Consider the following 12,744-nt stretch of genomic DNA (forward strand, 5'->3'; position numbering starts at 1 on the left):
TACTCAGCGACCTTCATCCGACAGAACAACTCGATTGCCTGATTATAAACTCTGTGAACATATTCTTACAAATGTTTAAAGTCGTTTTTGTGCAAATCTCAATGTTGCGAAGTATCAACGCAAAAAAAAATCAGAAAAGAGAAAACCACCTTTTGAGTCGGATGGTTTGTGTGAAGCACAAGAAAATTAGAATTCTGTGAAATTATCGAGCGGTGTTTAATGGTAAGTGGTGCCTTCTTTCAAAAACCAAATTGTTAATGATAAATCGCAATCATGGTGGATGTTGATGGAAGTTTACGGATCGTAAAATGGAAGTTTACTAAGAGACGCGTATTTAAACCTGACACCTACATCTCATTTGAAGCTGGGAATAGAATGCCGACATCTAGTATGGCTCGCCTCTTTAGTGTATGTTTAAAATCGAGGAATCATGACGAAGCCATGAATGAACATTCCAATTTGGAGATAGCATTGCTTCGTGTTAGAGTCAACTCGTTGTGTGCCATATCGCCTGACCTTTTATTAGAATACTCCTGGAGACAAAGATATCCTACCGTGCAGTAACGCTGGAGCTTGTGACGGCGTTGATGCATGTCGGCATGGTTATGTATGACCATCCAAGCTAGCATGGCATGAAAGCGTACAATCAATCAATCAGTTCTACACAAATGTGCTTGTGGGGTAGACGTACTGTTATAGGCTCAATTTTATGGACCACGGGAGCGGCGAGGAAAACTAATCTCGGCGTCATACGGTTGCACGCCGCCTGCTGTCGAGACCCGCGCACGGCGCAGGCGCGCCAGCCAGTAGTGCATGAATGCTACTATCACTTTCATCTTCGCGACTGCTGCTTTCTTTGACACGTCAGTGCCAGGGGAACCAGGCCGCGTAGTTAAGGAACACTGACGGGCACCGCCCTAGCGCTGAAAACAGTGGGATTCACCTGATATACGGCAGTGGTCCTACGCTGTCCCACTTAGAGTGTTGTGGTTGCATTGGGCTCGTAGCCTTTCATTAGTTCTTCTGCATCACAAACTCCCAGCGGAAAAAACACATAGCAGTAAATCCATCCGATCAAAACAGCCAACCAAGCTGGGTCCTTTCTCTCAGGCCACGATGGCTTACGGGCTAGTTTGCTTGATTTTCTATATTTCAAACTGCTGCAGGTTAAGCTTGTCCCTATCAAAATAAGCTTCCCATTTCTTAACAAGGAATCCTGTGTTATTCAGCTACCACATCCCCTCAGGGCCCATCACCTATTCCCGCATTTGTTCACATCACAACTTGTTATATCACTTACATTTTCGCAGAGGAGCACCACGGAATCGAATATAGCAGCTTATTCCAGACCAAAGTATCTGTGCGTGTGCGTGCTTGGGGCAGTTCGTATATTTTCCATGAATTGAACAGCAGGAAAAAATACCACATGGGTGATTGCTCACGTACAACACAGTGTATCTTGCTATTAGAGCATTTATTAACTGCCTTGAAATAAGAAAAACCAATAGAAAAATGGCAGCCCAGTATTTTGTACAGGACATGAATGCATCCAGCGAAGCTAACGTGCCGGTGTTCTTTTATTTCTTATTTTGCTATACTTGTGTGATTAAAATGTAGTATATACAACAACGACTTCAGATTTTTCCTATTTTTACAGGGCCGTTTACCGATTTAGCGTGAGAAACTAAACGCTGCCATTTGTATTGGGCAATTGAACATACTTTTATGGGAATTAGATTTATAAAACATAGAATTATTACAGGATTATCCTAGCAGAGAGAAATTTGCATGTTACAAACCAAATTTCTCTGTATTCTTTGAGTTGTTAGGGGAGCACAAGTTCGCTCCAATAAACTTCTTCCCCTTTAAGACAACTGCATCGTATTTGGCTTCGTGACAATATCACGCATGCTCTATTGGGGTCACGGCACCACACACTTTGGAAGTTCTTCAATATTCGTGATGGTTTTAGTTAAAAATGTCTTTGATGCCGGAAATGGAGGTGAGTGAATTATCAAACTATAGTTTTTTCACATTAAGCAATCGCAATTTGTCTTCATGGTCCATTTAGTATTTCGTAACAATGCACACACAAAGCCGATAAAAATTCCTTGTCTTCATTCACGCATATCTGTAGATCCATGGCGTTCACACCCAGCTGAAATGAATTACCATTCTAATTTCAAACCTTGCAGACAGGTTTTACCCGCATTTGTTCCTTACATCGCTGCACTGTTGAAGCGAGTACTCACAATCAAATTAGGTGCCCATTACCGTTCCCATGGCAACTCCGGTATTTTCGAGCATAGAAATATTGGGTGCCTGTATTGAATATATTTGGCTCTATGAACTGCCGCAACATCTCTTACGAACGGAGACTTCAGTATGAAAAGTATTATAAGAAAGTCGTTCAGGTCGAAATAAAGATATGCCAAATCGCAGCACACAATATGTAAGTCCTCATCATCAAATAGATACAAAGGACAAACCTACAACTAACAAGACTACGTGAGAGGATCAGTACGTGCCAGAATCAAACGGACGCTTCTTGCATGTAAATAGGTAGGTATTTGTTGCAAGAAATATTGAAAGGAAATTGCACCAGCAGGCGTAAATTGGTCACGCCTAGAAGTGTGGTCATGCCTGCTGGTGTGGTCTCCGCGGTTGGTGTGGTATGCGGGGATGGAAATAATAGAATACCATAAAATAGTAAAATAAAAGGATAATCCTAAAGGAAGATCGTAGTTTCATTAAATTTTGTTAGGTTTCGTCGGCCGGTCACCGCATATTTCTAGCGGAAATATAACTGTGGCCGTTCAAAATTTCAGGATGTGGTGATAGGTCTCTCGGTAAGCGGTAAAATTTAGATAAGTGGAAATTGATTGTAAAATGAGCGCCACATACATATTTCCGTGTAATTAGAGGCGGTAAATTACCTAGTGTATACTCTCCCACTCTCCCCTTGTATAGGCATCGTCAAGGCTAGGTTGCGCCGTTTTATCTAAAGGATAAAAAATAATAACGACGCGAATAAAAAAACAGCACTTCTGTTTTTTTACAAGTTTCCTCATTTTACGGCTTATTTCCACAGACACTTTCCAAATATTTTTGCGGCCGGTTACGTTATCAGCTAGTGCGGAGTGTGTTTTTATCCCCATGTGCCTTCGGCCGTGCGTTCATCGCCACCATCGTGATGCATGTAGCGCAATGGTGCCTCTTTACTGTTGTACTAGGGCTTCCCCGCCATACGGGCATGCATGCGGAAGTGCAAACTTTATAGCTGGCCATACTATCTCTATATCACAGCCAGTGCGCCCCAGAAGGCGAACGTTTGGCCTCCGAATCGCTTCAGAGGGAAAGTTCTAGTATGCAACATCATTCAAGTTCATTCATGCGTCGCAAGTGACCTTCACCTGCCAGCGCGCAAGCTGCGCCCTTCATTTAGCTTCGCTTTTACGGAGCCTTGCGAGCAAGCAAACTAGGCTTAGAATTGCCAAAACTGAGGCATTTTAAGTTAACGCATACTACAGTACACTACCATTAAGGCAAACTCGAAGAGACCCTCAAAATATCTTCGTATTATCACAAATTCTTCTTAAGCGGAGTGTTTTTGCATTGTGGCCGTTGCAAGAATTTTTTTGCGTTCCAAAGCACGCTCAACAAGGCTCGTGACTGTCCAGAACACAAAGTTAGCGCGAAATTGTCTAGGCAGAGCTGGCAGGTAAAGCTGAACTTCCACGTGAAGTTCGGCAACATTTACGAGTACATTCTCCAGCAAGAGCAATTGTTGCGAGCAGCATGTACCCAGATGAAGTACCACTTCAAGAGGCCTGCAACGATAAAGAAACAATTAATTTCTCTGGTAGATACTGTCATAAAGAAACCTGATTCTGTTGCCTCTCTATGTGAGAGAAAGATACCTTTCCTAGCCCCTTCCCCCGTCCCGATTTACTTCATTGAAGAGTTGGTAACCCGAAGCTGGTGGCTGCTGCCATGCGCACAGTTCCTCCGTTCCGACAACGAAAAGCCGGAGGCCAAACTTAAAAACCGTAGCATAATGTTACAGCAGACAAGGCTGCGACAAAAAGGTTACTATGAACTCTCAATCCGGCAGAGTAACACCAGAGTCCTTTAATGCTTCTCTGTTCATGAAACTCCCGGCCAAGTTTCGTACGGGGACAAAGGCTACCGCGAGGGGCGCCACCGCGGATCGGAGGGCATCGGGCGGCCGCCGCTGCTCTGTAGCTAGACCGGCAGGCAGGAACGCAGTAGCAGCATGCCCGTTCGCACCAAATTTTTTCGCCACTCCCAGAATGACAAGTCGATTTATGCGGCCCACGACACGCAAAGCGAAAGCGCACTGCTGTTAAGGCGGCGGGCGTCGGTTTTATCTTACTCCGTGGTCCGTTCCCTGCCAAACGCACTCTGACCACGCCCCCGGCTGCCCTCCAATCAACACCACCGCCGCGGCGCGCAGCGTACGAAGCTCTCCCATAGCGTGATGGCGAAGTTTCGTGACCAGAAAGGCATTGAAGGACTCTGGTAACACTCTGAAGCTCTGTTGTCGACGCTTTAGCTCCGCTGTTCACGCGTGCCAGAATTTAAGGAGCAAGCCAGAGTGGTCGAAGTTATGGGCACGGCACCAGAGAGTGTTCCAGTGGTCGTTAAACAAAATATACACAAAACAACCTCTCATCACAGGAAGCGCGCAGTTTCGAGCCCTTTTCCCTCCCTCTTCGCCTCGCCCCCCCCCCCTAAAAAAACCTCATCGCAAAGTATCGCGCGGGTTGTATGCTAGCAAGCGCCTATGAGTGCTTGCGGAGGCAGTCTCTGGAGCCTGAGGGACCGAACGAACTTTTGCTCAAGTACGACACGGTGGTACCCTCAAGAGCATTGGTGGTACGGCTCTTCAACATTGCAAACGAAGTGTTGATGAAAAAACGGGTTGGTGTGTTGAACACCAATATCCATATGCCACTCTTTCTGAGTTTAAACAAAGGACACCACTAAGTTGCCAATATGTATTCTGGACATTCTTTTTTCACTCATACTGAATATTGAATCAGTATTCCTTAAACGCATATCTATTGTTCCTTTCTATGCGGCTTCTTGTGCAAGACATTTATGTTCGTGCATGTGAGTAACTTGTTTTTTGCACATCTAAAGCGCAGTATCCTGACTGCGCATTTGAAAAATGAAGTGGAAAGCACCATATGTGATGCACTGGTAACATACGAGCACCACACTTCCAGTTAAACATGTCTACAATATGTTTGGTGCCCCCGGAAAAAATAGTCTAGGAGCGTTTCGTCGAGATAATTTTCCCTCCAGATAACCTGCTGCGGGCGGTGTTTATAATCCTATAATATACGTAGTACGATGTGAGCGTTAAATTACTCCCTTCATTTCGCCTCACGATTATCCGACACCAGATTTTAATTGTAAAAAAATCAAATGTATTGTTTATATAACGACACGTTACAATGTTTGAAGTGTAACTGGAACGCCTTCCTTTCTTAATATAGGAACCTGTAACGGGAACTCATTTCAAAGTTGGGAAGGAACGAGGAACGAGCTTTCGTTCCTAATTTAGAGGAACGTGTAAAACACTCAGCTTAGCTTACATTTGTGAGTGAGATGTAAGTCTGTGCGTCTGGGATATGTCAGGCTTGTGTTCGCTTTCGATCCTGTCAAGCACTGTTGGAAGGGTTATCTTTGGGTTGGGCCTGTTGGTCTGAACGACGTGAACAGGAGTTTTCATGGCCACGATAGTGCTTTAAGCGGTGTTGTTCTTTAATTTGTTAGTGCCGCAGTGAAGAATGAAGTGAGTGATGTTGCGTGGGGCGGCATCAATGAGTTTTCTGATGTCACGGGTTGTAGCGCCGCTTTGAAAGCTGATGTGTGGTGAGTGTTGTCCGGAAAAAAAGTGGTCGTAAATGTACTTAAAGTGGCCATCACCGATCAGAGCTACGTGTGCCAGGGAGAGCAGCGGGGCCTTACCTTGTTCCGTCATCTTCGATCGCGAATTCCAGGGAGCAGTGAAACTTGGAAAATGGTAGAGAACACAAGAAAAAAAAACTGCGAACAAGGTAGCGACGATTTTTGCCAACGGTTCACCACAGAGACTTGCCTTCGTCAGGGCTCTGACGAAGGCTAGTCTCCTTTTTGAAACGTTGACAATCGTGGTCGCTACTTGCTCGCAGTTTTCTTCCCTTATATATATATAGGCTCTAAACTAAACTTCTCGAGGAACCAGAAGAAATATTTGAGAAAATTGTTGAGTCACGATTAAAAGCAACAACAGTGGTTTACTGACGTTTCGACTGGAGGACCAGTCTTCATCTGAGTAACCAGATCTGAGTTACTGAGACGACGAGTGGTCCTCCAGTCCGGTCAAAACAACAGTAAACCACTGTTTTTATTTTTAATCGTGAGTCAACTGTTTTCTCAAATGTATATGCGTGTGTGTGAGTGTGCGTGTGCGTGTGTGCGTCCGTGCGTGCGTGCGTGGGTGCGTGCATATATATGCGTGTGTGTATGTGTGTGCGCGCGTGCGTGTGTGCGTGTGAGTGTGGGTGTGTGCCTGTGCGTGTGCGTGTGTGTGCGTGTGTATGAGTGTAGGTGTGTGTCTGTGCGTGTCTCTGTGCGTGTGCGTCTGTTTGTGTGCGTGTGTGTGTCTGTGCGTGTGTGTGTGTGTCTGTGCGTGTGCGTGTGAGTGTGTGTGCGTATGTGTGTGTGTGCGTGTGCGTGTGCGTGTGCGTGTGTGCGCGTGTGCGTGTGTGTTTGTGTCTGTGCGTGTGTGTGCATGTGCGTGTGTGGGTGCGTGTGTGTGCGTGCGCGTGTGTGTGTGCATGTGCGTGTGCGTGTGGGTGTGCTTGTTTGTGTGCGCGTGCGTGTGCGTGTGTGTGCGTGTGCGTGTGTGTGTGCGTGTGCGTGTGCGTGCGTGTGTGTGCGTGCGTGTGCGCGCGTGTTTGTGTGTGCCTGTGCGTGTGTGTGTTTGTGCGTCTGCGTCTTCGTGTGTGTGTGTGTTTGAGAGAGGGTTATTATTAACTATGAACTTTGCGGGCGAATTGCCTTTTTGTTGTTAGGAGTCACAAGTTTTTTTTACGTAAATTTTGAGAATAGGGAACGTATCCGCTATATTGCATGCACAACAGCTCGATAGTGGTGTGAATTGCGGAATGAAAATGGTTTTTGTTAATATAAGGTTGGGTTGGTACGTAAAATACCCTTTTTTGTTCCTTAAAACCCGCACTAGAAATGCGAAAATTTCAGTGGCAAACTAGGGGCCGGACAATACGCGGGGTTTTCTCTTTAGTGCAGCTTCACCGCAATGCGTATTCTACCGTGAGGCTCCTACGCAGTAGCACTGACTAAGCCTTCCATGGCAGCGATTGCGCAAAACATATAGGGACAAGGAAGAAAAAACAAGGACTAGTGCAACGGCACTGAATTAAATTAAATATTAAATAAGCCCTTCAAAGCGCATGTGAAGTGCATTTACGGCGAATGGATGGCACAAGACCTCTTCCACTCGACGCCGACAGGACGCGTCAGAAGGCCTGATATTACATTATTCTGCAATTGGATTTCCGAGGCATCAAAGGGGCCCCAGGTGAGATGGTGCAAAAAAGCTTCAAGAAATGCTGCATCACAAAAAACATGGATGGAACCTAAGATGACCTTGTTTACAACAGTGCTAGAACTACGGCTCAAGTGATAGCTCTAGCGACCGCAGTGGCAATGAGTGAATTATGACGTTCACACTGAAGTCAGCGTATTCTACATGCTAAACATACGCTTTTTCTGTCTACATGGTATGAGGTGTGTTGCTTGAGCAGTAGATTTGCGGCCCCTTTTACTTTGCCAAATGCGCGGGCAATACACCATCATTCTTTTTCTTTTGCGGCGGGGTGAAAATGGGCGTGAGGATTTTATGAAGAGGAGCGAAAGTAGGGTAATCAATGAAAGCCCTTCCAAAGGACACCGAACTCAGCGGACACAGAATATTGAATTTCGGAGCAAAATTAAAGAAAAAACGCGATGTAACTTCAGTACAAGTGAGGATATTAGAGAAGTGACAAGCGTATTCGAGACAAAAGATGCTTACAACAATCACTCCACGTGTTGAAGCGACGTGAAATCCGCCGTTAAAGTGACGACGCAACCAAGAAGTGGCCAGTTACACGCATGCCGCCGCATTCATTTCGCATAGGTCTGAATTTTCTTTTTTTTGTTTGCAAGGCGAGAACACAGGTTACAATGTTTTGGAAAGAGGCACTGCAGCAGTAAACAGCAAAACTGCGAGAGCGAAAGACACTGAGTTGCAGAATGGTCGCAGAAGTCTCCCTCGCTGCTGAGGCTTTAAAAGCTCTCGCTGTCGGCCAGGCTGTCAGTCACAGCACTGAGTTCCTTCTAGTCAACCCGCGTTCCGTCGAACAAGCTAAAAAGCGTGAAGGCAATCTCTCAGAGCAAAGAGCCAGTGGATTTTTGCCCTCACATTTTGCGTCCTAAAGGCGTACTTCAGCTCCAAATCGCCATGATGTCCACCAGAGTCGCGTTGTTCCAGGTACGTTCTATGGCTTTTGAGTGTATACCGTGGCATTGGTTTTCAGCAAATTATATTACGTTTCTGGCAGTTAAACCGGATAATTAAAAATATATCCTTCTCATAGCTCGAAGAAAGACTACCTGATGTCATCATATGTTTTCTGAAGAAATGCTCATTGAATATGTTTGCTTATATGTTTCCGTGAAACAAAATAATCTTTAGGGCAACTGGCTAACTGCCTTTTCGCGCATTTCGCAGTCGAAGTGGTGAGAACACAGTCTCAATGTTTCTGTTTCAACTATTAAATAATTTTGTTCGCGTGCGCTTCTTACTTCATTACATAAACAATGTGTCTCACCTGAGTGATTCTCGCTCACAAACAAAATTGAATGATAACAAGTAGTAGTAAAAAGAAATGCCAACACCTTCATCCTGCAGTACATATTTTCTGAATGAGAGATAGCGGTCACATCAAAATTAATAAGCGTTCGATAACACTTCATGGTAAAGGACTGCAGAAGGTACTAAAAAACAGGCACCTCACCTAAAATGAATAGAGAAAGGTTTTTCGATTTTTCAAAGTGTACAAACCCCAGCTTAAACCCCATACAGGCGCTGCTGATCTGCATACTACCCGCGGCTTTTGCGGGAGGTCGGTTCGGATTCGGCAGCAGCTTTGGCAGCGGACTGGGAAGTGGCTTCCGAGGCGGCTACACGGGTGGCTTCGGAGGCGGCTACACGGGTGGCTTCGGAGGCGGATACAGCGGTAGATTCGGGGGTGATTTTGGGCCTTCTTTTGGCGCAGCAACAAACAGGTTCGCGCGCCAAGAGCAGTACTACGTAAGTGCTCCATTATGTTTTTCTTGTACAAGTTAGTGCAAAACAAGACGTATTTCACAAGACATTATAGACATTGCATATACTTATAACAACGAACACTTTTAAAGAAATTTAAGTCCCAAGCATGACTTTGTATTACTCAGCTCACGGAAGTATTATCTATTTGATTTAAATTTGCTCCGCCAGCAAAATCTTTAAGCCGCAATTTAGCGAACAGAAGAAATAGCATAATTATTGTAGGGAATATTGCCGCGTACCGTTTCCCATAGCGTTTCTAAAGTCGAACAATCAAAGAGACCGGAACCTTTCACAATATTTAAACGCGCGTTATGTGGGGTAGACATGAACACTTCGAACACGAAGCCGTGAATTAATACTTTCGCTTTCTCCCTCAAAACGATCAACTTTTTACCCTTGAGAGAAAGGGGCTGTTCTGCTAATGTGTTATGCATATATATCTGCGAGAGATATATTTGGAAATTTAGTAACTGCTGCAAATTCCAAACCAGTTACCACAACACCTTTTTCTCGTAGTATACGCACCGCATTTAAACTTTTTTCGTACCCAGCCCCCGCAGCCGTACAGCTTCGGCTACGACAACGTAGACGAGTTCGGCACCAAGACGTACCACAAGGAGCAGGGAGACGTCAGCAACGCCAAGACCGGCTCGTTCGGCTACACGGACGCCAACGGCCTCTTCCGCAGCGTCAACTACGTCGCCGACGCCGGCGGATTCCGCGCCCAGGTCGACACCAACGAACCCGGAACCCTGCCCGGAGCGAGCGCCGACGCCGTCTTCAACTCCAACCCTCGTCCGGCCGGTGGCGGCCGCTACTCGTCTCCGTACACGGCAGCATCCACCTATGGAGGATTCGGTTACAGCCGCCAGGGTCCCTGGGCTGGCTAAACGAAACCACCGACTTATTAGTTCGGAGCTGTAACCTTGAACAAGGGTGGAAAACATTTCCCTTGGTTCTAAAAACAGAAGGACTTCTAGATGTAAGAAACAGTAGTCAAAATAAAAAGATAAAGATATTTTTGATCCTTCGGCTTCTGTTCTCTCCTCGCTACTTACTGCCTTCACTTAAGCGTGCAATACTGTACACAAAACGTAGGTTTTGTGTACTTCATCACAAACGTTGGGGATTGGGTTACAAGAGTTTCCGGGTGCAAGGCTGCTGTCAAAGACAATAAAATATACCTGATGGTATTTATGGGAGCATGTTCACTGTTTTCTTGTTTCAAAATTGTCATGAATAATTAGAAACTCTGTAATCGAACATCAGACACCCACATTTCATCAAAAGAATAAAAACACAGCCCAGTGGCCTACGCGGGAAAAAATTTCAGCACAGGCTTTACCTACAATAAATGCTACGGATAATATAAGCGGAGGCCAATGAGAAAATAATATTACCGAACAGAAAAAACAAAACTCTGGAATGGGAAAGCCGTAGTACACAAACATATTCTCATAAATCTTGCTAGTTGATTTTTTTAAAAGGCCAGTGCAAAATGTGTTATTTGATTCCGAGAGGAATTGTAGAGTTAGACGCCCGAGAGATTGAAATTGTTTTCCGTAGTTGTCATTGACGTATTGTCAGACTCAGTGGGCTTCGTCCGACAAAACAACTGTATTGTCTGATTAGAAATTATGTGAACATATCCTTATAACATTGTAAGAATGTTCCATGTAAGCTACGACGGGCAGAAATATCAAGGCAGGAACAGAAAAGAGTGAGCTACCTGTTGAGTCGGGTTGCGTTGGATAAACATTGGTTTCGATAAATATTGCGTTTTATAAACGTAACCGCTCACACAGCTACAGTCAGCGATATGATCACAGTCGGAGAAGAGTCCCTGTTCTTTGTGCCAATAAATTGAAATGTTGAAAGCAGCCCCCATAATGAAGCAGATAGGTAACTTTTGGTGAGAAAGCCGTAAGTACTGAACGTGTAAACACATAGTAAATATTTTAATGTGTGCGAAGTTGGAGAGTTTTGCAGAGTTTATCCGGACAGCATTAGCATCACTACATGAGAATTCAAAATATAGTTCTTGCTCCAGTTTTAGTACCGTGGAACCCCAATGACACGTCGCCCTGTCTTACAACAACGCGGTTCTTAGGACGGAACACTGGTGTCCCGGCAAAGTTTTTGTAGAAACAATGCATTAACCCCGAAAATACGACGTTCAGGTGCACGTGGTCCGCTTCATACGACGCATCCTGGCTGGGATAAACCGGCGTTTTTCTCATCGTTTACACCGCTTCGCCGCCCCGTCCCGATCTTTCTTTATTCTTAACCTTCGTTTGACGCTGCCGGATGTGCGAAGGCCCGCAGGCAAGCAGACGCAAGCAAGCAGGTGGGTACCGGTCGGCGGGAGTCAACCAACGCGCAAACCGCGAGAAGTCAAAGTCCAGGCAAGTGGCGCGGAGGACCGCCAATTTGAAGCTACCATCGAACCGACGCACGCAAAAACACATACGACACAGCCAAACACCCGCTTTCTTCGCTTAGTCCATTCAAGTTACTCTCTTTCGCGACGCGCTCTCGCCCCCTCTCTCTGTTCCGCTTATCAGTCTCTTTCAAACCCACGCTGTCGCTCCGCTCCAGTCTGCTAGTCGGCCGTCTCGTACTATTATTCGTTTCACTTGGTCTTGGCAGTTACAACTCTCGCCTTTTCCACTCTCTATTTGCTCTACCATATTGGCCTTATCTCGCTAGCGCGAGGCGTTGGGCCGGCGGCCTAGCGTAGACGCCGTGGAGGGGAGGGGCGGGCCCCACATAGGCGTTTTATTTTTAGAAACTTGAGATTTCAGTTAGGGGTTTGCAAATCACGCGAGAATGCGCTAAATATAGTACTTTAAATAAGTTCTTAGCCCACCGGTCATGTAAGGCCTTTTATTAGGGCGACATTTACCCCCACCCCGATCGTACGACCCCCGGGGTTACACGACGCTTCGGCGCGGTCCCTTGAAAGTCGTATTATCGGGGTTCCACTGTTTGCTCTACAGGCAGGCTACTCCATGTGAGCTAGCGGCTGTCGCATGGAATTTCTCGTTATTGTAACTTTACTTAGAACGTTTCGTGCTAACGCATGTATACATCGTAACACTTGATGTTAGTTATCAAAGCAGCGTGCGCAAGTGAAGAACCTCGCTACTGGTAAGATTAAACGAACGTGCCTTTCCGTCAGATTTTTGTCTTCAACTCTTCATTCCATTCTTCGACGTTTTGTGGGCCAAAAATGTCGTTCTTTTCCTCCTCAGCCAGTCTGACAGGACAAATAAATGTCAGATTTCAAATACGCGAAGGACCACAAACACTCCTAAGAGCAGTAGACAGGTATG

At 45.6% G+C, this 12,744-nt stretch overlaps 1 protein-coding gene across 1 annotated transcript; it reads left to right on the forward strand.

Annotated features, from left to right (window-relative positions):
- The first annotated feature begins 1,996 nt into the window (after positions 1-1,996).
- Positions 1,997-10,299, forward strand: LOC144164753 (uncharacterized). Its single transcript, XM_077695038.1, has 3 exons — positions 1,997-2,002; positions 9,164-9,391; positions 9,961-10,299. The coding sequence occupies exons 1-3, from the start codon at positions 1,997-1,999 to the stop codon at positions 10,297-10,299; spliced, it is 573 nt and encodes a 190-aa protein (XP_077551164.1).
- The last annotated feature ends 2,445 nt before the right edge of the window (positions 10,300-12,744 follow it).

This window comes from Haemaphysalis longicornis, unplaced genomic scaffold (assembly GCF_048455015.1).
Source record: "Haemaphysalis longicornis isolate Haplotype H1 unplaced genomic scaffold, Haemaphysalis longicornis Haplotype H1 scaffold_138, whole genome shotgun sequence".
Classification (NCBI taxonomy): domain Eukaryota; kingdom Metazoa; phylum Arthropoda; class Arachnida; order Ixodida; family Ixodidae; genus Haemaphysalis; species Haemaphysalis longicornis.

What these genes read in the sequence shown, in the direction of transcription:
- LOC144164753 (XM_077695038.1), top strand. An exon ending in CGCGCCAAGAGCAGTACTAC is followed by an intron (nt 9,392 to 9,960) that starts GTAAGTGCTCCA and finishes TTTCGTACCCAG; the next exon opens with CCCCCGCAGCCGTACAGCTT.